General features: G+C 43.7%; 1 protein-coding gene across 5 annotated transcripts in view; it reads left to right on the top strand.

Moving 5' to 3' along the window:
• ANKS1A (ankyrin repeat and sterile alpha motif domain containing 1A) overlaps positions 1-20,703 on the top strand; it is a 537,122-nt gene that overhangs the window by 320,039 nt on the left and 196,380 nt on the right. For 4 of the 5 annotated variants that reach the window (XM_073575593.1, XM_073575591.1, XM_073575594.1 and 1 more), the window contains 3 exons: positions 5,980-6,069; positions 7,134-7,309; positions 7,404-7,490. In XM_073575593.1, the coding sequence (XP_073431694.1) occupies positions 5,980-6,069; positions 7,134-7,309; positions 7,404-7,490 (353 nt within the window). The remainder of the gene's footprint in view (positions 1-5,979; positions 6,070-7,133; positions 7,310-7,403; positions 7,491-20,703) is intronic. The other variant, XM_073575590.1, reaches the window with a different exon arrangement.

Genomic DNA, 20,703 nt, shown 5'->3' with positions numbered 1-20,703 from the left:
AGCACTTGGGGGTTCAAAGTGCTCACTACACATCTAGATAAGCTCCTTGGGGGGGTCTAGTTTCCAAAATGGGGTCACTTGTGGGGGTTTCTACTGTTTAGGCACATCAGGGGCTCTTCAAATGCAACATGACGCCCGCAGAAAATTCCATCAGAGTCTGCATTCCAAAATGGCGCTCCTTCCCTTCTGAGCTCTCCCATGCGCCCAAACAGTGGTTCCCCCCACATATGGGGTATCTATGTACTCAGGACAAATTGCACAACAACTTTTGTGGTCCATTTTCTCCTGTTAGCCTTGTGAAAATAAAAAATAGCGGGCTAAAAAATCATTTTTGAGGAAAATAATTATTTTTTATTTTCACTGCTCTGCGCTATAAACTTCTGTGAAGCACTTCGGGGTTTAAAGTGCCCACTACACATCTAGATAAACTCCTTGGGGGGTCTAGTTTCCAAAATGGGGTCACTTATGGGGGAGCTCCAATGTTTAGGCACACAGGAACTCTCCAAACGTGACATGGTGTCCGCTAACGATTGGAGCTAATTTTCCAATCAAAAAGTCAAATGGTGCTCCTTCCCTTCTGGGCCCTGCTGTGCACCCAAACAGTGGTTTGTGACCACATATGAGGTATCTGTGTACTCAGGAGAAATTGCCCAACAAATTTTTAGGATCCATTTTATCCTGTTACCCATGTGGAAATGACAAAAACTGAGGCTAAAAGAAAATTTTTGTGAAAAAAGTCCTTTTTTCTATGGATCAATTTGTGAAGAACCTGGGGGTTCAAAGTGCTCACTATGCATCTAGATAAGTTCCTTGGAGGGTCTAGTTTCCAAAATGGGGTCACTTGTGGGGGAGCTCCAATGTTTAGGCACACAGCGACTCTCCAAACGCGGCATGGCAATCGCTAAATATTGCAGCATATTTTCCTTTCAAAAAGTCAAATGGCGCTCCTTCCCTACTGAGCCCTGCCGTGCGCCCAAATGGTGGTTTATGACCACATATGAGGTATCCGTGTACTCAGGAGAAATTGCCCAACAAATTTTAGTATCCATTTTATCCTGTTACCCATGTGAAAATGAAATAATTGATGCTAAAAGAAAATTTTTGTTGGAAAAATTAAAATGTTCATTTTTTTCCTTCCACGTTGCTTTAGTTCCTGTGAAGCGCCTGAAGGGTTAATAATCTTCTTGAATGTAGTTTTGAGTAGCTTGAGGGGTGCAGTTTTTAGAATGGTGTCACTTTTAGGTATTTTCTGACATATTAACCCCTCAAAGTGACTTCAGATGTGAGGTGTTCCCTAAAAAAAATGGTTTTGTAAATTTTGTTGTAAAAATGAGAAATCGCTGGTCAACTTTTAACCCTTATAACTTCCTAACAAAAAAAAATTTTGATTCCAAAATTGTGCTGATGTTAAATGTTATTTATTAACTATTTTGTGTCACATAACTCTCTGGTTTAGCAGAATAAAAATTAAAAATTTGAAAATTGCTAAATTTTCAAAATTTTCGCCAAATTTCCAGTTTTTTTCCCCACAAATAAACGCAAAAATTATCGACCTAAGTTTACCACTAACCTGAAGCCCAATATGTCACGAAAAAACAATCTCAGAATCGCTAGGATGCGTTAAAGCGTTCCTGAGTTATTACCTCATAAAGGGACGCTGGTCAGAATTGCAAAAAATGGCCAGGTCATTAAGGTCAAAATTGGCTGGGTCATGAAGGGGTTAAAGTATCACTCTGTTTATCCTCTTACTATATTGCAGTCATCATATTATATAGCACTATGCACTTACAATTGCTCATTTTGCCTTTCTACCCAGCTAATTCTTCTGTTTTCCATTAGGTCTATGATATCACATGATTAAAAGCTCTATGTAGAAATAAGAGGTCAATTTTCTCTGTATGAGTTATAAGTCCCTGCTGAAGTGAGGAATAATTTTTGCAGGGACAAGAGGCTTCCTTTTTCTACATAGGGCAGAAAAATTTGCTGAATAGAAATACAAAATCACAGTGCTATGTAATATGATTACAATCAGCATCGGAGACACCCCCGCAGCACCACTAGACACCCCCTTATCCCAGCCTGCGGCCTGAGCGACGGTATCAGTAAGGTATATCCCCATTATAAGACACCCCTCCCCCCATTTTCCCCCAAAATTTGAGGGCAGAAGTGCGTCTTATAATCCGAAAAATGTGGTATATATTTTCCAATAAATATAATGGATTACTATGGTGACAGTTACAACTGTGTGAAAATGTTATGTCTTTATCCAAGTCTATTCATATACAAAAGTGATGTTTACCTGGCCTTCACCAATAAACTGTTTTAAAGTAATGCTCCCTTGTTTCTATATAGGGAATATTGTATTTTTTTATTTTCTGTTATGTCTTTTTTCATTCGAGGTATTTTTATGTTATAAAGGGGTTGTCCTGTCTAAAATGAAAAGTCTGCAGTCACTCTGTGTGACTGCAGACTTTTGAATTCAACAGCGCACTTACTATGCACTATGCACTATCCAAGATTCGCTGGTTTCTGAGCCTGGAACGGCGGTGACGTATGCAATATGTACAGTGCATTGCGAAAGTATTCTCCCCTTTTGGCTTTTTACCTATTTTGTTACGTTGCAGCCTGTGTTTAAATATTTTTAGAATCTGATTTGTGTGTGATGCATCAGCACTAAATAGTTGAAGTTGGCGATGTGAGAAAAATATATACATAAATTACATTTATGGGATCAAATAGCTAAAAATTGGCATGTGCATATGTATTCACTCCTTTTGCTGTGAAGCCCCTAAAAATTTCTGGTGTAATAAATTACCTTCATAAGTAATAATAAATAATAATCTTTATTTTTATATAGCGCTAACAAATTCCGCAGCGCTTTACAGTTTTGCACACGTTAGCATCGCTGTCCCTGAAGGCTCACAATCTAAATCCCTATAAGTCACATACTTGGGGAAAGAAAGTCCACCTGTGTGTAATCTAAGGCTGTGTTCACACACAGCGTTTTTTTAGCGGTTTTCCCAATAAAACCGATATAAAACCGCTAAAAATAAGCTTCCCATTCATTTCTATGCGCATATTGATGTGTTTTTTCCCGCGAAAAAACGCTTCGCGGTAAAAACCGCAGCATGCTCATTAATTTCGCCGATTTTTCCGCGTTTCTGGCTATTTCTATGCGTTTTGAAAACGCGCGGAAAAAACGCATAAAAACCGCGCATTTTTTGCGCAAAAAAGCGTGCGGTTTCTGGGAAGGGAGTCAGGTTTTCCAGCAGAAATTTTCTGCTACGTGTGCACTTAGCCTAAGTGTTACATGGTCTCTCAGTATATACACACCTTTTCCGAAGGCCACAGTGGCTGTAACCAGGGCTGTGGAGTCGGTGCTCATTTTGGTGGAGTCGGAGTTGGAGTCGGTATAAAATGGACCGACTCCGACTCCTAAAATATATAATAAATTGGGTACAGTAATTCAATGCAGGATGTGCTGAATATTTTTTTTATAGGAGTTTGGGAAAGTTATGAAATGTCCTATAAATGACTGTTCTATTCCTGATCTAAGGCTACATTCACGCACAGCGTTTTTCCTGTGTTTTTTGAGGATACGTTTTTCAGCTGCAAAAGCTGATCATCTTTTTAAAAAACTGCATCACCTGAAAGGTTTTTGAGCTCATAGATAATGTTTTCAATAGCAAAAGCAGATTAGAAATCTGCTCTATCTATATATCCATTTATCCATATCTGTCTATCCATATCGTATCTGTACCAAAAAGAATGAAAACCGGGTAGTACACCAATATATATTCTGTTCTATCTAAATATCTTGATTATTGGATCATAAAAATGATTAAATGTCTGAGGTTCACATTGTACTACAATAAATTTTTCACTTAAATATAAGCAATATGTGTGGGAGTCGGAGTCGTGGAGTCGGAGTCGGAGTTGGAGTCGGAGTCGGTGTAAGGGAAATTGAGGAGTCGGAGTCACAGGTTTGGCTTACCGACTCCACAGCCCTGGCTGTAACACCATTAAGCAAGAGGCACCACTAATCAAACAACACAATGAAGACCAAAGAGATATCAAAACAGGGACAAAGGTGTTGAGAAGTACAAACAGAGGTTGGGTTCTTATCTGTGAGGATCCTCTAGAGCACCATGAAATCCATTATCATTATATTCATTATCAATTGGGAAGAAAATGGTACTAAAACAAAACAAGCCTGCTAAGAGAGGGCTGGCTACCAAAACTCTCGGCCCGGGCAAAGAGTGCATTAATCAGAGAGGCAGCACAGAGACCAAAGGTAACTCTGAAGGAGCTGCATAGTTCCGAAGCAGAGACTGGAGTACCTGTCCATGCAGCCACAATAAGCTGTACACGCAATAGGATGACGTGGTCTTTATGGAATTGGCAGAAATAGAGCCTTTACTTACACAAATTGTAAGGCTCATTTTGAATTTGCCAAAAGGCATGTGGAAGACACCCCAAATGTATGGCAGAAGGTGCTGTGGTCAGATGAGACCCAAATTGATCGTCTTGACCACCAAGGTAAACGCTTTGTCTGGCGCCAAACTAACAAAGCTCATCATGATGAGCACCATCCCCACAATGAAACATTGTGGTAGCATCATGCTGTTGAGATGTTTCTCGGCAGCAGAGACAGGGACACCTTCCAACAAGACAATGACCCAAAGCATACTGCTAAAGCAAGACTTGAGTAGTCTAAGGTAAACGTGTAAATGTTTTGGAGTGGCCTAGACCAAGCCGAGACCTTAATCCAATTGAGAATCTGTTGTTAGACTTGACGATTGCTGTTCACCAGAGAAAACCATCTAACTTGAAGGAACAGGAGCAGTTTTGCCTTGAGAAATGGGCAAGATGTGGAAAGCTCATAGAGACTTATCCAATGCAACTTGCAGCTGTAATTCCTGCAATAGGAGGCTCTACAAAATACAGACTTTAGGGGGTAAAAAGTTATGTACACTGCAGTTTTAAGTTATTTTGTCCTGTTTGTTGTTTGCTTCACAATAGAGAGAAAACCAAATGTTCACAGTTGTAGACATGTTCTTTACATGAAACTGATTAAAAAAAACTGTGACATACAGGTTGTGAGGTAGCAAAACACAAAAAAGGGCTGAATACCTTTTGTAAGCCACTGTATTTCTTTAGTTAGACAGCATGAATTAAACAAGTTTGCAGTAAACTTGCTTTTATCTTGCATAGTTTATAGCTTGTTGGATGTGTGTGTGCACAGTTGTTTCCTGGAATATAAGGATTTAAAGGGGTTGTCTGATAGGTATAATGCCTTCTATATAACTCTCTTGCAAAACCACTTTAATTCCAAAGATTCCAGTCAGCTTTTCAGCCCTTTGTTTTCTATATAGCCTTTAGCTGCTCACCTCCCTCCCCATCACTGTCAGCTATTAACAGAGCTGCTCTTATCAACCCTATGTAATCACAATCCCAGGCCATCTGCATGGTCAGTTTCCAGAGCAGTTCTACTCATGGCTCTCATGTTCCTGAGCCGTTGGCTTGTTTAAACGCACGGTTATCACTAAATTAAATATAGTGATAAATAACACTGAAAGATAAGTGGCGAGCATTGGTATATTGATGTTTAGGGGAAAATATATATATCTCAAATATCATAGACAAAATCTTAAATGTATAGCCCCCAAAAATTAATACCATGGACATAAATAGGACCGATTGTCAAACAAACATGTACCTGAGGAGGGGGAAAAAAAACAGACAACCACAGGTCCAAGTAAAAAACTAAAATTGCTTCATTAGTAGACAGGCAAGGATTAGTATGTATAAATAAGACTGTAGACTCAAGAATGACCGCAACAGAATGAAACTGACCAGAACGGTCACTCCCCCCTCCCCCGCAACAACCATGAAGTTAGGAGACTGCAGGCCTATGTGCTGCTTAAGAAACAATTGAGAATATCCCTTTAATATTGCCTTTTGTATTGTTTCTTTAAGGCCACCATTCAGTGAGACCAGCATCAAGAGAACCAGAAATGGAACCCGCACCATTACCTAGTACATCTATTTGTACTGATGCTCAAGGGGGTAACGTAATATTTAAGCTAATCTATTTGTTTAGATCTCCAACTGACCTGCTCCATCTTTATCTGGTCTCTGCCAGTTATCTCACCCCCAGATACAGGACAGGCTTCTTTTACACGTGCTTTGCCAATAGATTTCTATGGGGCTGCAAAAACGGCCCGCAAAAATTTGTCAGTACTCCGTATGGCCGTGAGGGCCGTGCTTACGACCATGAAAAAATATCGAGCCTGCTCCATATTTTTCACGGCTTACGGACATGGCAAAAACAACGGAAGCTTGCCCAATGTGTTGTGTTTTTCAGTACACCATGAAGACCGTATTTGCGGAACGCCTTATTTTTTTTTTTTTTTTTTCAATTTTATTTACAATTTCCTTTTTTTTTTTTTTTTTTTTTTTTCTTTCTACTTTTTAAAAGCTATTTCCAACCAGAAAAATGTCGATCCGAGAAGATTTTTGCAGCCCGTTTTTGCGGAAGACTGTGAAAATTGCAGCAATACGGCCCGCAAAAAAATACTGCAAGTGTGAAAAAAGCCATAGGAGGAGAAAGGGGCATGGCTGATTTTCTAAGACAAACAGAGGGTTTGTCTTCATTGTGAATAAGCATTACTAGGGACACTGTGCATATGAAGAGTGGTCTGCCTATGTAAACAGTATATTAAACAACTGCTGATCAGTACTTATCGGTGGTCGTTTACTACTGTGAATCTTCAGAATGTAAACAAACCTTTGGGAAGTAATGTTTGAGCTTAATGTAGGCATCTAAGTGGTTAAACATTATCATTGGATGCCAAGTCTGGTCATTACTGTTACACATGTACTGTCAGTATGAAATCCGCTCCATACAATTGCACTCGACATAGGTTAGATGGGGTTAAATAAAAAACGGAAATTATTGTAATTCCAAAATGGCATGTAGCCAACTACACCCAGGTTAAATATTACAAATACAATAATCAAAAGCACACTGCGTTTTTTAGTTTCTTATGTACATATTTATTTTTTTTAAAAAAAACAAAAAAAATATCTAGTCCAAGGTGTTTTCTTTACCAAATTCTCTCCTTTTTTAGGTGGTATGCAAAGAGCGTTGCTGAATTTGCATTTGGATTTAGATAGCATATCCCAGTCGGAATCTCCATATGAAGCTCTGTACAATGCCTCCTCATGTCATTCTTTAGATAGCATATGTAGTGGGCGCTCTTCTGACAGGGATTCCCTGTGCCGCGAAAACACAAAAACACGACATGTAAGTGAATTTGCACTTAGTTGTTTATATTCATTTTTATTAGGTGAACCTTTTGATTGTAATTATTATTTATATTCCTTTTTTTCTTTTACAGAAGGAAAGGCCACCGCCTCCTGCTAAGCCGCCACCTGAAGATGAAGAAGCGTTAGAGAGGAAACAGAGCGTAGGTGTTGTTCTGGAAGTATGTCTGGTTTATATAAAGTTGAATTGGCTGGCCAGGTTCTAAAAACCCCATAAACTGTCATTTCTTATCATATTTCACCTGTTTTAGGCCTCCTGCTGCCTGTAGAACCAGTATGAGTAACCAAGACATATGGGCTTTCATAGGAGACATGGAGAATCATGTAGAAACATCTCTATATATAAAACTGAATGTGTGTGTATCACCAACCAATCACAAAGCATCTTCCATTTCACCAGAGCTGTTCAAAAGAAGCTGAGCTATGATTGGTTGCTATGAGCAACAGTTTTCCTTGCAACCAGTCACTTAGCATCTCTCATTTCAGCAGAGCTGGTTAAAAGAAGCTGAGCTGTGATTGGTTGCTATGAGCAAGTTTTCCCACTTGACAACACCTCAGCAGACACTGACATGGTGGGAGAAATCTAGCATCCCTGGGAACATAAGCTCCCATCCATTGTCTGCCCCCCAAAAAGGAGCACAGAGCACATGACATAAATGAATCCCCCCCCCCTCCTGTGCCCATATACACATCACACATCCTCCATCATATAGGCACATCTTCCCTCTTAAAGGGATCATTGGTATGGAAGTCGGAGCAAATCCATCCAGCGCTTTGGTTTTGACCCCAGGCCTCTCTTAGAGGGATCCCCGGTATGGAAGTGAGGGCAAATCCACTCTGCGCTCTGGTTCTGACCCAAGGCCCCTATTAAAGGGATCCCCGATATGGAAGTGAGGGCAAATCCACTCTGCGCTCTGGTTCTGACCCAAGGCCCCTCTTAAAGGGATCCCCGATATGAAAGTGAGAGCAAATCCACTCTGCGCTTTGGTACTGACCACAGCCTTCTTTTAAAGGGATCTCCGGTATGGAGTTATGGTAAATCCCTCAGCGCTCTGATTCTCACCCCAGGCTTCTATTAAAGGGATCATTGGTATGGAAGACAGGGCAATTCCACTCAGTGTTCTGGTTCTGACCCCAGGCTCTCTTAACCCCTTCACGACCTATGACACAGCGTATGCGTCATGAAAGTCGGTGCCAATCCGACCCATGACGCATACCCTGTGTCACGACTTCAAAGCCCCCCTGCGGGTCGGGTGACCAGGGTCAATGAAAGGTCACCTGACCCGCAGATACAGGGGGCTTTGTAATTCACCACAGGGGGCGTGGCTTTGCCCCCACGTGGCTACGATCGCTCTGATTGGCTGTTAAAAGTGAAACAGCCAATCAGAGCAATAGTAATATTTCATCAATGAAAATTACGGGTTAGGGTTGGAATTAGGGTTAGGGTTGGAATTAGGGTTAGGCTTGTGGTTAGGGTTATGGTTAGGGTTGGGATTAGGGTTAGGGGTGTCTTGGGGTTAGGGCTAGGGCTGTGGTTAGGAGTGTGTTAGGGTTAGAATTAATGGGTTTCCACTGTTTAGGCAGATTAGGGGGTCTCCAAACGCGACATGGTGCAACCATTGATTCCAGCCAATTTTGCGTTCAAAAAGTCAGACGGTGCTCCCTCCCTTCCAAGCCCCGACGTGTGCCCAAACAATGGTTTACCCCAACATATGGGGTATCAGCGTACTCAGGAAAAATTGCACACCAACTTTTGGGGACTAATTTCTCCTGTTACCCTTTAATTTCTCCTGTTACCCTTGGGAAAATAAAAAATTGGGGGCTAAAAAAATATTTTTGTGGGGAAAAAAATGATTTTTTAATTTTCACGTCTCTGCATTATAAACTTCTGTGAAACACTTGGGGTTCAAAGTGCTCACAACACATCTACATAAGTTCCTTGGAAGGTCTAGTTTCCAAAATGGGGTCACTTGTCGGGGGTTTCCACTGTTTAGGCACATCAGGGGCTCTGCAAACGTAATGACGACCGCAGACTATTCCATCAAAGTCTGCATTTCAAAACATCACTACTTCCGTTCCGAGCCCTGACGTGTGCCCAAACAATGGTTCCTCCCCACATATGGGGTACCAGTGTACTCAGGATAAACTGGACAACAACTTTTGGGGTCCAATTTCTCCTGTTACCCTTGTGAAAATAAAAAATTGCGAGCTAAAAAATCATTTTTTGAGGGAAAAAAATGATTTTTTATTTTCATGGCTCTGCGTTATAATCTTCTGTGAAGCACTTGGGGGTTCAAGGTGCTCACCACACATCTAGGCAAGTTCCTTATGGGGTCTAGTTTCCAAAATGGGGTCACTTGTGGGGGGTTTCCACAGTTTAGGTACATCAAGGGCTCTGCAAATGTAACATGATGCCCGCAGACCATTCCCTCAAAGTGAGCATTTCAAAATGTCACTACTTCCCTTCCGAGCCCTGACGTCTGCCCAATCAGTGGTCATACCCCACATATGGGGTACCAGCGTACTCGGGACAAACTGGACAACAATTTTTGGGGTCCAATTTATCCTGTTACCCTTGTGAGAAAAAAAATTGCGGGCTAAAAATCATTTTTTTTTGAGGAAAAAAAATTATTTTTTATTTTCACTGCTCTACGTTATAAATTTTTGTGAAGCACTTGGGGGTTCAAAGTGCTCACTACACATCTAGATAAGTTCCATAAGGGGTCTAGTTTCCAAAATGGGGTCACTTGTGGGGGAGCTCCAATGTTTAGGCACACAGGGGCTCTCCAAACGCGACATGGTGTCCAATAACGATTGGAGCTAATTTTCCATTCAAAAAGTCAAATGGTGCTCCTCCCCTTCCAGGCCCTGCCCTGCACCCAAACAGTGGTTTATGACCACATATGAGGTATTGGTGTGCTCAGGAGAAATTGCCCAACAAATTTTAGGATCTATTTTATCCTGTTGCCCATGTGAAAATGAAAAAACTGAGGCTAAAAGATAATTTTTGTGAAAAAAAAGTATTTTTTTTTTTTTTTATGGATCAATTTGTGAAGCACCTGGGGGTTCAAAGTGATCACTATGCATCTAGATAAGTTCCTTGTGGGGTCTAGTTTCCAAAATGGGGTCACTTGTGGGGGGTTTCCACTGTTTAGGTACATCAGGGGCTCTCCAAACGTGACATGGCAAGCGCTAAATATTACAGCATATTTTCCATTCAAAAAGTCAAATGTGCTCCTTCCCTTCTGAGCCCTGCCGTGCGCCCAAACAGTGGTTTTTGACCACATATGAGGTATCGGTGTACACAGGAGAAATTGCCCAACAAATTTTAGGATCCCTTTTATCCTGTTGCCCATGTGAAAATGAAAAAAATGATGCTAAAAGAAAATTTGTGTTGGAAAAATTAAAATGTCCATTTTTTCCTGCCACGTTGCTTTAGTTCCTGTGAAGCACCTGAAGGGTTAATAATCTTCTAGAATGTAGTTTTGAATAGCTTGAGGGGTGCAGTTTTTAGAATGGTGTCACTTTTGGGTATTTTCTGCCATATAGACCCCTCAAAGTGACTTCAAATGTGAGGTGGTCCCTAAAAAAAAATGATTTTGTAAATTTTGTTGTAAAAATGAGAAATCGCTGGTCAACTTTTAATAACCCTTATAACTTCCTAACAAAAAAAATTTGTTTCCAAAATTGTGCTGATGTAAAGTAGACTAAATAGTTATTTAGTAACTATTTTTTGTCACATAGCTCTCTGGTTTAATAGAATAAAAATTCAAAATTTGAAAATTGCGAAATTTTCGCCAAATTTCTGATTTTTTCACAAATAAACGCAAAAATTATCGACCAAAATTTACCACTAACATGAAGTCCAATATGTCACGAAAAAACAATCTCAGATTCGCTGGGATGCGTTGAAGCGTTCCAGAGTTATTACCTCATAAAGAGACACTGGTCAGAATTGCAAAAAATGGCCAGGTCATTAAGGTCAAAATAGGCTGGGTCATGAAGGGGTTAAAGGGATCCTCGGTATGGAAGTCAGGCAATTCCCTTCAAATGCTCTGGTACTGACCCCAGGCTCTCTTAAAGGGATCTCCTGTGTGGAAGTTAGGGCAAATCCCTTAGCGCTCTGATTCTGACCCCAGGGTTTTATTAAAGGGATCATTGGTATGCAAGTCAGGGCAAATCCACTCAGCGCTCTGGTTCTGACCCAAGGCCCCTCTTAAAGGGATCCCCCATATGGAAGTGAGGGCAAATCCACTCTGCGCTTTGGTACTGACCCCATGCTTCTTTTAAAGGGCTCTCCGGTATGGAGTTATGGTAAATCCCTCAGCGCTATGATTCTCACCCCAAGCTTCTATTAAAGGGATCATTGGTATGGAAGTCAGGGCAATTCCACTCAGTGTTCTGGTTCTGACCCCAGGCTCTCTTAAAAAGATCTTCTGTATGGAAGTTAGGGCAAATCTCTCAGCGCTCTGATTCTGACCCCAGGGTTCTATTAAAGGGATCATTGGTATGCAAGTCAGGTCAAGGCAAATCCACTCAGCGCTCTGGTTCTGACCCAAGGCCTCTCTTAAAGGGATCTCTGGTATGGAAATTAGGACCGTTCCACTTAGCGCTCTGGTTCTGAACCCAGGCTGACGGGATGATGTGGGATATTGGGGGTAGTAGTCCGAAGGCTCTGGCTGACGGGATAATGTGGGATATTGTGACGACTCCTGGAGTGGACCCTCTGGGTCAAGGCACCAACCCTCCCAGGGCGAACTGGCCTAGTGAGGACCACCCCCTATACAGGGAGTGTCACGGGCAAGCCCCAGGGGGTAAGGTATCACGACTGCTGGCATCAGGTGGCCGGCTCACAGGAGACACAAGTGAGTGTGTCTGCAGGAACGTGCATGGCGGTTACACGAGAGCACGTATGGTGTGCACAGACAAGCACGCCTGGGAGCTAGCAAAGCAGGGCGCGTTCTAAGGAGCACGCCTGAGTACAGAGTTAAACGGATCGCGTGCAGAGAAGCACGCCAGAGTGCAACGCTAGGCAGAAGGTGTGCCAGGAGGCACAACTGAGCATAGAGCAAAGTGTAGTATCAGAGCGTGTGCCAGGAGGCACAACCGAGCAGAGGACAGAATCAGAGCGAGTGCCAGGAGGCACAACTGAGTGCAAGGCAGAGGACAGAATCAGAGTGTGTGCCAGGAGGCACAACTGAGTGTGAGGCAGAGGAGCCGAATACAGCGCACAGCCAGGCAAGGTCAAGGCAGACCAAGCCAGGAAGCACAACAATAATCAGGCATCTCCCATAGGAAGAGGTAGCCTGATCTAGCACATGATCACTAGGACTTCCGGGTCAAGTCCTCCAATACCATAGAGAGAACAAGCCTGGAGACAGAGCAGAGGAGAGCGTGCGTGCGCACTGGAACATAGTGCAACCACGGAGCTAGGAGCAAGGCGTGCGCACCCGACGAGACCCTCGGAGCGGCTGCGGCTCCGAAAGTGGTGAGGACGAACCCGGGGTCCCACCCCCAGGTGGGAGCGGTGTGTCAGGCGGCGTGACAGATATTAGTGGTAGTTGTCCGGTGGCTCTGGCTGACGGAATGATGTGGGATATTAGGGGTAGTAGTCCAGTGGCTCTGGCTGACGGGATGATGTGGAATATTAGGGGTAGTAGTCCGGTGGCTCTGACTGACGGGATGATGTGGGATATTAGGGGTAGTAGTCCGGTGGCTCTGGCTGATGGGACGATGTGGGATATTATAAGTAGTAGTCCGGTGGCTCTGGCTGACGGCATGATGTTGGATATTAGTGGTAGGTGTCCGGTGGCTCTGACTGACGGGATGATGTGGGATATTAGGGGTTGTAGTCTGGTGGCTCTTGCTGACGGGATAATGTGGGATATTAGGGGTAGTAGTCCGGTGGATCTGGCTGACGGGACGATGTGGGATATTAGGAGTAGTAGTCCGGTGGCTTTGGCTGATGGGACGATGTGGAATATTAGGGTTAGTAGTCCGGTAGCTCTGGCTGACGGGATGATGTGGGATATTATAGTGAATGTGGGTATGCGGAGTGGTCGGGGCTCTACAATTTATATAGAGAGATATATATATATATATATACAGTGCCTACAAGTAGTATTCAACCCCCTGCAGATTTAGCAGGTTTACACATTCGGAATTAACGTGGCATTGTGACATTTGGACTGTAGATCAGCCTGGAAGTGTGAAATGCACTGCAGCAAAAAAGAATGTTATTTCTTTGTTTAATTTTTTTGTAAATTGTGAAAAGTTTATTCAGAGGGTCATTTATTATTCAACCCCTCAAACCACCAGAATTCTGTTTGGTTCCCCTAAAGTATTAAGAAGTATTTCAGGCACAAAGAACAATGAGCTTCACATGTTTGGATTAATTATCTCTTTTTCCAGCCTTTTCTGACTATTTAAGACCCTCCCCAAACTTGTGAACAGCACTCATACATGGTCAACATGGGAAAGACAAAGGAGCATTCCAAGGCCATCAGAGACAAGATCGTGGAGGGTCACAAGGCTGGCAAGGGGTACAAAACCCTTTCCAAGGAATTGGGCCTACCTGTCTCCACTGTTGGGAGCATCATCCGGAAGTGGAAGGCTTATGGAACTACTGTTAGCCTTCCACGGCCTGGACAGCCTTTGAAAGTTTCCTCCCGTGCCGAGGCCAGGCTTGTCCGAAGAGTCAAGGCTAACCCAAGGACAACAAGGAAGGAGCTCCGGGAAGATCTCATGGCAGTGGGGACATTGGTTTCAGTCAATACCATAAGTAACGTACTCCACCGCAATGGTCTCCGTTCCAGACGAGCCCGTAAGGTACCTTTACTTTCAAAGCGTCATGTCAAGGCTCGTCTACAGTTTGCTCATGATCACTTGGAGGACTCTGAGACAGGCTGGTTCAAGGTTCTCTGGTCTGATGAGACCAAGATCGAGATCTTTGATGCCAACCACACACGTGACGTTTGGAGACTGGATGGCACTGCATACGACCCCAAGAATACCATCCCTACAGTCAAACATGGTGGTGGCAGCATCATGCTGTGGGGCTGTTTCTCAGCCAAGGGGCCTGGCCATCTGGTCCGCATCCATGGGAAGATGGATAGCACGGCCTACCTGGAGATTTTGGCCAAGAACCTCCGCTCCTCCATCAAGTATCTTAAGATGGGTCGTCATTTCATCTTCCAACAAGACAACGGCCCAAAGCACACAGCCAAGAAAACCAAGGCCTGGTTCAAGAGGGAAAAAATCAAGGTGTTGGAGTGGCCTAGTCAGTCTCCTGACCTTAACCCAATTGAAAACTTGTGGAAGGAGCTCAAGATTAAAGTCCACATGAGACACCCAAAGAACCTAGATAACTTGGAGAAGATCTGCATGGAGGAGTGGGCCAAGATAACTCCAGAGACCTGTGCCGGCCTGATCAGGTCTTATAAAAGACGATTATTAGCTGTAATTGCAAACAAGGGTTATTCCACAAAATATTAAACCTAGGGGTTGAATAATAATTGACCCACACTTTTATGTTTAAAATTTATTAAAAATTAACTGAGCAACATAACTTTTTGGTTTGTAAGATTTATGCATCTGTTAATAAATCCTGCTCTTGTGTGAAGTTTGAAGGCTCTAACTTATTTGCATCTTATCAAACCTGCTAAATCTGCAGGGGGTTGAATACTACTTGTAGGCACTGTGTATATATATATATATAATCATTATAATTTGTTATAACTAACCGTAGTTAGTTACTATGCCTGGGCAGCGCCGGGCTATTCAGCTAGTATATTAATATTGTCAGAGTACATAAGGTGCAAATATAATGTCATAAACCTCCCAGTGGAGAAAAAATAAATGCAGTAGAAAGTGCTAGTGCAAAGTACGTCTATATTGTACTATGGGAATAAAAGTAATAATTAGCTAAACATTGCCAAGCATAGTGATTAAAGACAAATAACCCAAATTGAAAATAACTATAAATATGAGGTAGAAATGTAAGATTCTAGTGCAAAATACCTCTATTAAACTAGAAGTATTACATCGAATAAAGTCATGACATATAAATCATTAAGAGAAGGAAGATAAAGACATATGACAACTTTGCAATGGTACAGACACTCATATGCTAGTCCCCAACCCATGTTTCACCCTTTTTCCTCAGGGAGGCGTGTGGAACCAGAATGTAAACAGAGAGCTCCATGTCTATAGCACTTAAGTTGGCGAGATTCCCAGGATTTTTACTCATACCCCACTTTCCCAGCTGTTTCCTTCTGCACTTGAACGGAAATAATTTAGTGCATGTTCAGATAAAGGAGATTTCTGAATCTGCACATGCTCTGAAAGCGTTTTGCGGCAGTGTGGAGGAAGAGAAAGCAAGGTAAATGATCAACTTACAGCTTCTGTGACATGACTGCTGTCAGGCGGCAATGATGAAGTGGCCCCTCTTGTACTATGTGTGCGCTGCTGACTCCTTCATAGTTGGCGTGCATGTGCAGCACTGCAGTTTGGGTTCAGGCAGTGCTCGCTCTGGCCAAGCATGCACTATCAAGCAGAGTCAAGGAGCTGCTCAATATGCAAATCGAAGGGAGCGGAACGGTGCACCAAACTCTTGGCCACATCGGGGTGCAGAGGAGCCTCTTCATTTGCATGTGGAATATAAAGCATTTTCAAACTAATTAAAAAAATAAAATGTATTCTGTTAAAATTACCTTTCTCCTTCGCCTCATTGGGGGACACTAGGCCGCTGGCAGAAGCCCCGCCCTCGTGACACGTGTACTTCCGGCAGACCCGCCCCCGGAGCCTCGGGGGTGCAAATTTAGTCCCCGGCTTCAGCCGGCGCTAGGCCTCGAGCAGGAGCTCGGCCCATAGGAAGTCACCGGCGGTACCTTCTCAACCTGCCGGACCGCCCACACGCCGAGGCGCACTTTTTGGAAAAGTGTGCAGCGGTTCAGCAGGCTGGACGCCTAAAGGGGATCCAGGACTGGGCACAGGACTGCGGTAAGTGCTACCCCCAATGGAGGAAGGCCACCCTCTGTTTTTTTTTTGCCAGAGGCTAAGCAGTAGAACCCCGCAGGCATATCACTTAGCAGGGCCATCATGTACAGAGCAGCTAAGACGCATACGTTTCTGTATGCTGCGTGCACCTTCTATCGGTCCGCCTTCCCACATGCAAAAATCTGTATCCCACGGACCGTCTCATAGAGAGCCTGGCTCACTCAGTGTTTGACGCGTCGGGTTCAGTCTCTCCCTCTTTCACAGCAACTTGGAATCATTAAACAGAGCCTTGCAGGGTATGGACCTGCCTGCGGAGGTAGCAAATATTGCTAATCAGATTGCATTGGCCGCAGACTACTTGATTAATGCGTCTTTGGATGCGGCTAGCTGCGCAGTGCTCGCTGCCGCAAATGCAGTTTCTATTAAGAGGGGCTCTGTGGTTGAGAACGTGGCATGCACATTCAACCTCCAAGAAGTCCTTAACTTCCTTACCTTATCAGAGCGGCCGCCTATTTGGGTGCTACCGGCCATTCTAGGCTGAGCGTGGCTGCATTCGCCTATTTGGTGAAAGGTTGGACCAGCTTATCTCCGACTCCATAGGGGGCAGGAGCAGTTTTCTCCCTCAATAAAGGGTTAAACAGCGTTTTCGTCACCTGCTTCAGACACGGTTTCGGTCCTTTCGCAACCCAGGGTGGGCTTCAGCAACCAACCCTGCCTTTGCAGGCCGCCCCAACCAGGACAGGGATCATCAAGTCTCATATAGAACAACCCATTGGAGAGAATGTGATACTATCAGCCCAGATCAAGAGGACCTAGGTCCGAAGGATCTTCAGCCAAATGACTTGTGGCAAGTTCTGGGCGACACCAGTAGAGTTGGCGGTCGCCTACTCTGGTTTCACTATGTCTGGCTATCAGTCGTGCGCGACACATGGGTAAGGGGCTGGTACCCTCGGGGTACAAGTTAGACTTTGTCACACAGCCCCAAGATGATTTTTTTGCTTTTTCGCCCTTCCAAAATGGAATCCCGGGCACAGGCCCTGTTCAAGGCCATAGAATTGCTCCGGCAACACAGTGGTCAGCCCCGTACCGGAAGAAAAAAGTTGAGTTTCTTTTCCAACCTGTTCACGGCCCCCGAAAGGGACGGGGCTGTCACGCCCAATCTGGACCTTACGCTTCTGAACAGTTTTGTCAGGGTCAGACATTTCCGGATGGAGTCTCTCCGCTCGGTCATAGCTGCCATAGAACAGGGAGAATATTTGGCCTCTATCGACATCAGAAATTTCTACGCTTCGCTATCAACGGCCTACACTTTCAGCTTCGCAGCTCTCCCCTTCGGGCTACCTACCACCCCCAAAGTGTTCACAGGGGTCAGGGCGGTCGTCATAGCCATCCTGCACTCCCGGGGCATAGTCGTCTTGCCTCATTTGGATGACCTCTTGATCAGGGGCCCTTCATATCGAGCATGCGAGGAGAGCGTCAACGCTAGATACTCTTGCCCGCTTAGGGTGGTTGGTCAACCTGAAGAAATCATCCCCGGTTCCAGCTCAGAGGAGTTCCCTTTTTAAGGATGATCTTCGGCACCTCCCGAGGGTTGGTTGCTGTGCCCACTATGCGAAAAGTTAGCAGAACATTTGCGGATGGTACCCACGGTCCGGAGGAGAGGAGACTGTCCTCCGGGCTGTGGGTACCATATCCCTGTAAAAAATAGAATTAAAATAAAAAATATTGTTATTCTCACCTTCCGGCGTCCCGCGCAGCCTTCCCGCCTCTCTCCACGCTCCCGGCATCTTCCGGTCCCAGTAATCCTTTGCAAGAATGACCGCGATGACGTCGCTGTTTTGCTGGAGTGCGACGTCTCGCTGTCACTCGTGATGACGTCGCGGGAACGTGACGTCTCGCGGTCATTTGCGCAAAGGATTACTGGGAACGGAAGATGCCGGGAGAGAGGCGGGAAGGCTGCGCGGGATGCTGGAAGGTGAGAATAACAATATTTTTTATTTTTTTTATTATTTTTTACATCCTATCTTTTACTACTGATGCTGCATAGGCAGTATCAGTAGCAAAAAGTTGGTTACACTTGTCAAACACTATGTTTGACGAGTGTGACCATCCTGTCAATCAGTTCTCCAAGCGATGCTACAGATCACTTGGAAAACGCTAGCATTCTGCAAGCTAATTACGCTTGCAAATCGCTAGTTTTCCCGCGGGAAAATCGCGGGAATTTAAAATGCGATTTTCCCACGGAATGCAATTCCGGAATTCTCGCGGTAACTTCTGCGGGAATTCCGTAACATGTAAACTTAGCCTAAAAGCTGCGATTGTCCGATTGCTTGTGCTACACAGAGCAGTGCTGAAGCAGAAATGCTCACTTGTTATGAGCGCCGCCCGCTGGCGGTCATGAGGTTAGTGATGCTCTTCTGCTGCAATCCTGTTAAATGCTGCTGTCAGATATTGTGATCAAGATTCCACCCGCAGCTGTTGAAATCAGCTGACGTGCCGGAAAAGTTGTGGGCTCAGCGTCAGAGCCCACATCAAAGGGGGAGTCCAGACATGCGTTCTTGTACGGCACATGTCGTGAAGGGGTTAAAGCGCCACTCCAGTGGTGCAATAAAAAACGGTAGAATGTTGCTTTGAAGAAGTGGGGTAAGAGGCTGGAGAGAGACATGAGCACTAAAAATGCAAGCTACATGTGACATAATGGCTATATTCCCTGTCTCCTCATAGAAGAGGAGAGGAAATTTAGAGGCTATATGGATTTTAGTGTTCATGGTGCAAAATTAGAACAGTGACATATTTTTTGCTTAGTTACCTCAAAGTGCAGTTATACTTCTTATTCCTTGTTTTATGAAAATTATTTTCCACATTTTAAACCGCTGAGACAGAACTTGTAAAGTATGTATCTATTCCATACCCTAATAACACTAGGCTTGTAGATGAGCTCCTGAATTCTTAATGAGCCCCCTCAGCAAGAATGTTATCCCCTAAACCTTTTTCCAGTCGTGTGACAATGGTTTGTGTGCACCCGAAGATAATTTCATAATGTAAGACTATGGGGACTTTAAATATTGGCCATAATAGATGTATATGCAATGTGCAAAACAACATGTTCACATTAATAAATGTCCAAAAATGTTTACCAGACCAGTACTCTGATGGCTTTTCCGGTGTCACACTGCCCCCATGCCTTCTGTCTTGCACATTCAGCAGTTTCCAGGGGATATAGCTGCAAATAAACTCTGAAGAACATGGTCATATTTTCTTTTTTTTCCATAGATACAACTGTATGGGGGCTTTTTTTGTGTGGAGCGAGTTGTTTCACAAATTGGTACAATTTTCAAATACATATAATTTAGTCATTAGCCATTATTAGTTTTATTTGGAGGGGATGAGATTAACAAAAATAAAAATAAATTTCCACAATTTTGGGGGAGTTTGGTTGTAGCAGTTTAACCACTTAGATGCTGTAATGAGTTTGGGGAGTTGTTAACGTGAATGGATGGACCAGTATGTCCAGGTGATCGCCTATTACGCATAAGAGCTCCGCTACTGTAATAGCCAGCGCCAGCACCCTTCCTGCCTGTTTCACCCACTGGACCACGCCATATAGATGGATGTAAGTGGGCAGGGCTGCCACTAGGAATTTTGGGGCCCCATACTGGGAAAATTTTCAGGGCCCCCTTTAGACCGCCCAGGCTCCACCCCTCGAACTGTCTACAGCCCCACCGCTCTCTCTTGGAAAAACTCCACTTCTCACCAATCACGCATTACCAGTTTCCATCACCAGATTACACATATAGCCATCAGCTTTTGTTTTCGCTAAAGATTTTTTTAAGCCAGCACCACAACAAGGTAGACTGTTTTGGATGAGCTCTACTCTATCCTATTAATCATTTGTTAAAATATCCAATACAATTTTGGTATATTTATTTTTCAATTTTTAATATGACCAATAATATCACATACAAGGGACAAATACCACCACACCATGACCAGACACCATATTTCCACCACATAGTGACCTATAATACCAAATACCGCCACATCATGTCCAGACCACATATTACCACCACAGTGACCAAATAATATCACATACAAGGGACAAATACCACCCCACCATGTTCAGATCACATATTACCACCACATGGTGACTAAATAACAGCACATACAAGGAACAAATACCACCACACCATTGTCGGACACCATATTACCACCACATAGTGACCTATAATACCACATACAAGGAACAAATACCACCACACCATGTTCAGACCAGATATTACCACCACAGTGACCGAATAATATCACAAAACAAGGAAAAAATACCACCACACCATGGCCAGACAACATATTACCACCACATATTGAGTGAATACTACA

The sequence above is a fragment of the Dendrobates tinctorius genome, unplaced genomic scaffold (genome assembly GCF_039654945.1).
Source record: "Dendrobates tinctorius isolate UK_male_01 unplaced genomic scaffold, ASM3965494v1 ptg000045l, whole genome shotgun sequence".
NCBI lineage: Eukaryota > Metazoa > Chordata > Amphibia > Anura > Dendrobatidae > Dendrobates > Dendrobates tinctorius.
The sequence above is the reverse complement of the archived record's forward strand: the minus strand, read 5'-3'. Positions and strand labels throughout refer to the sequence as shown.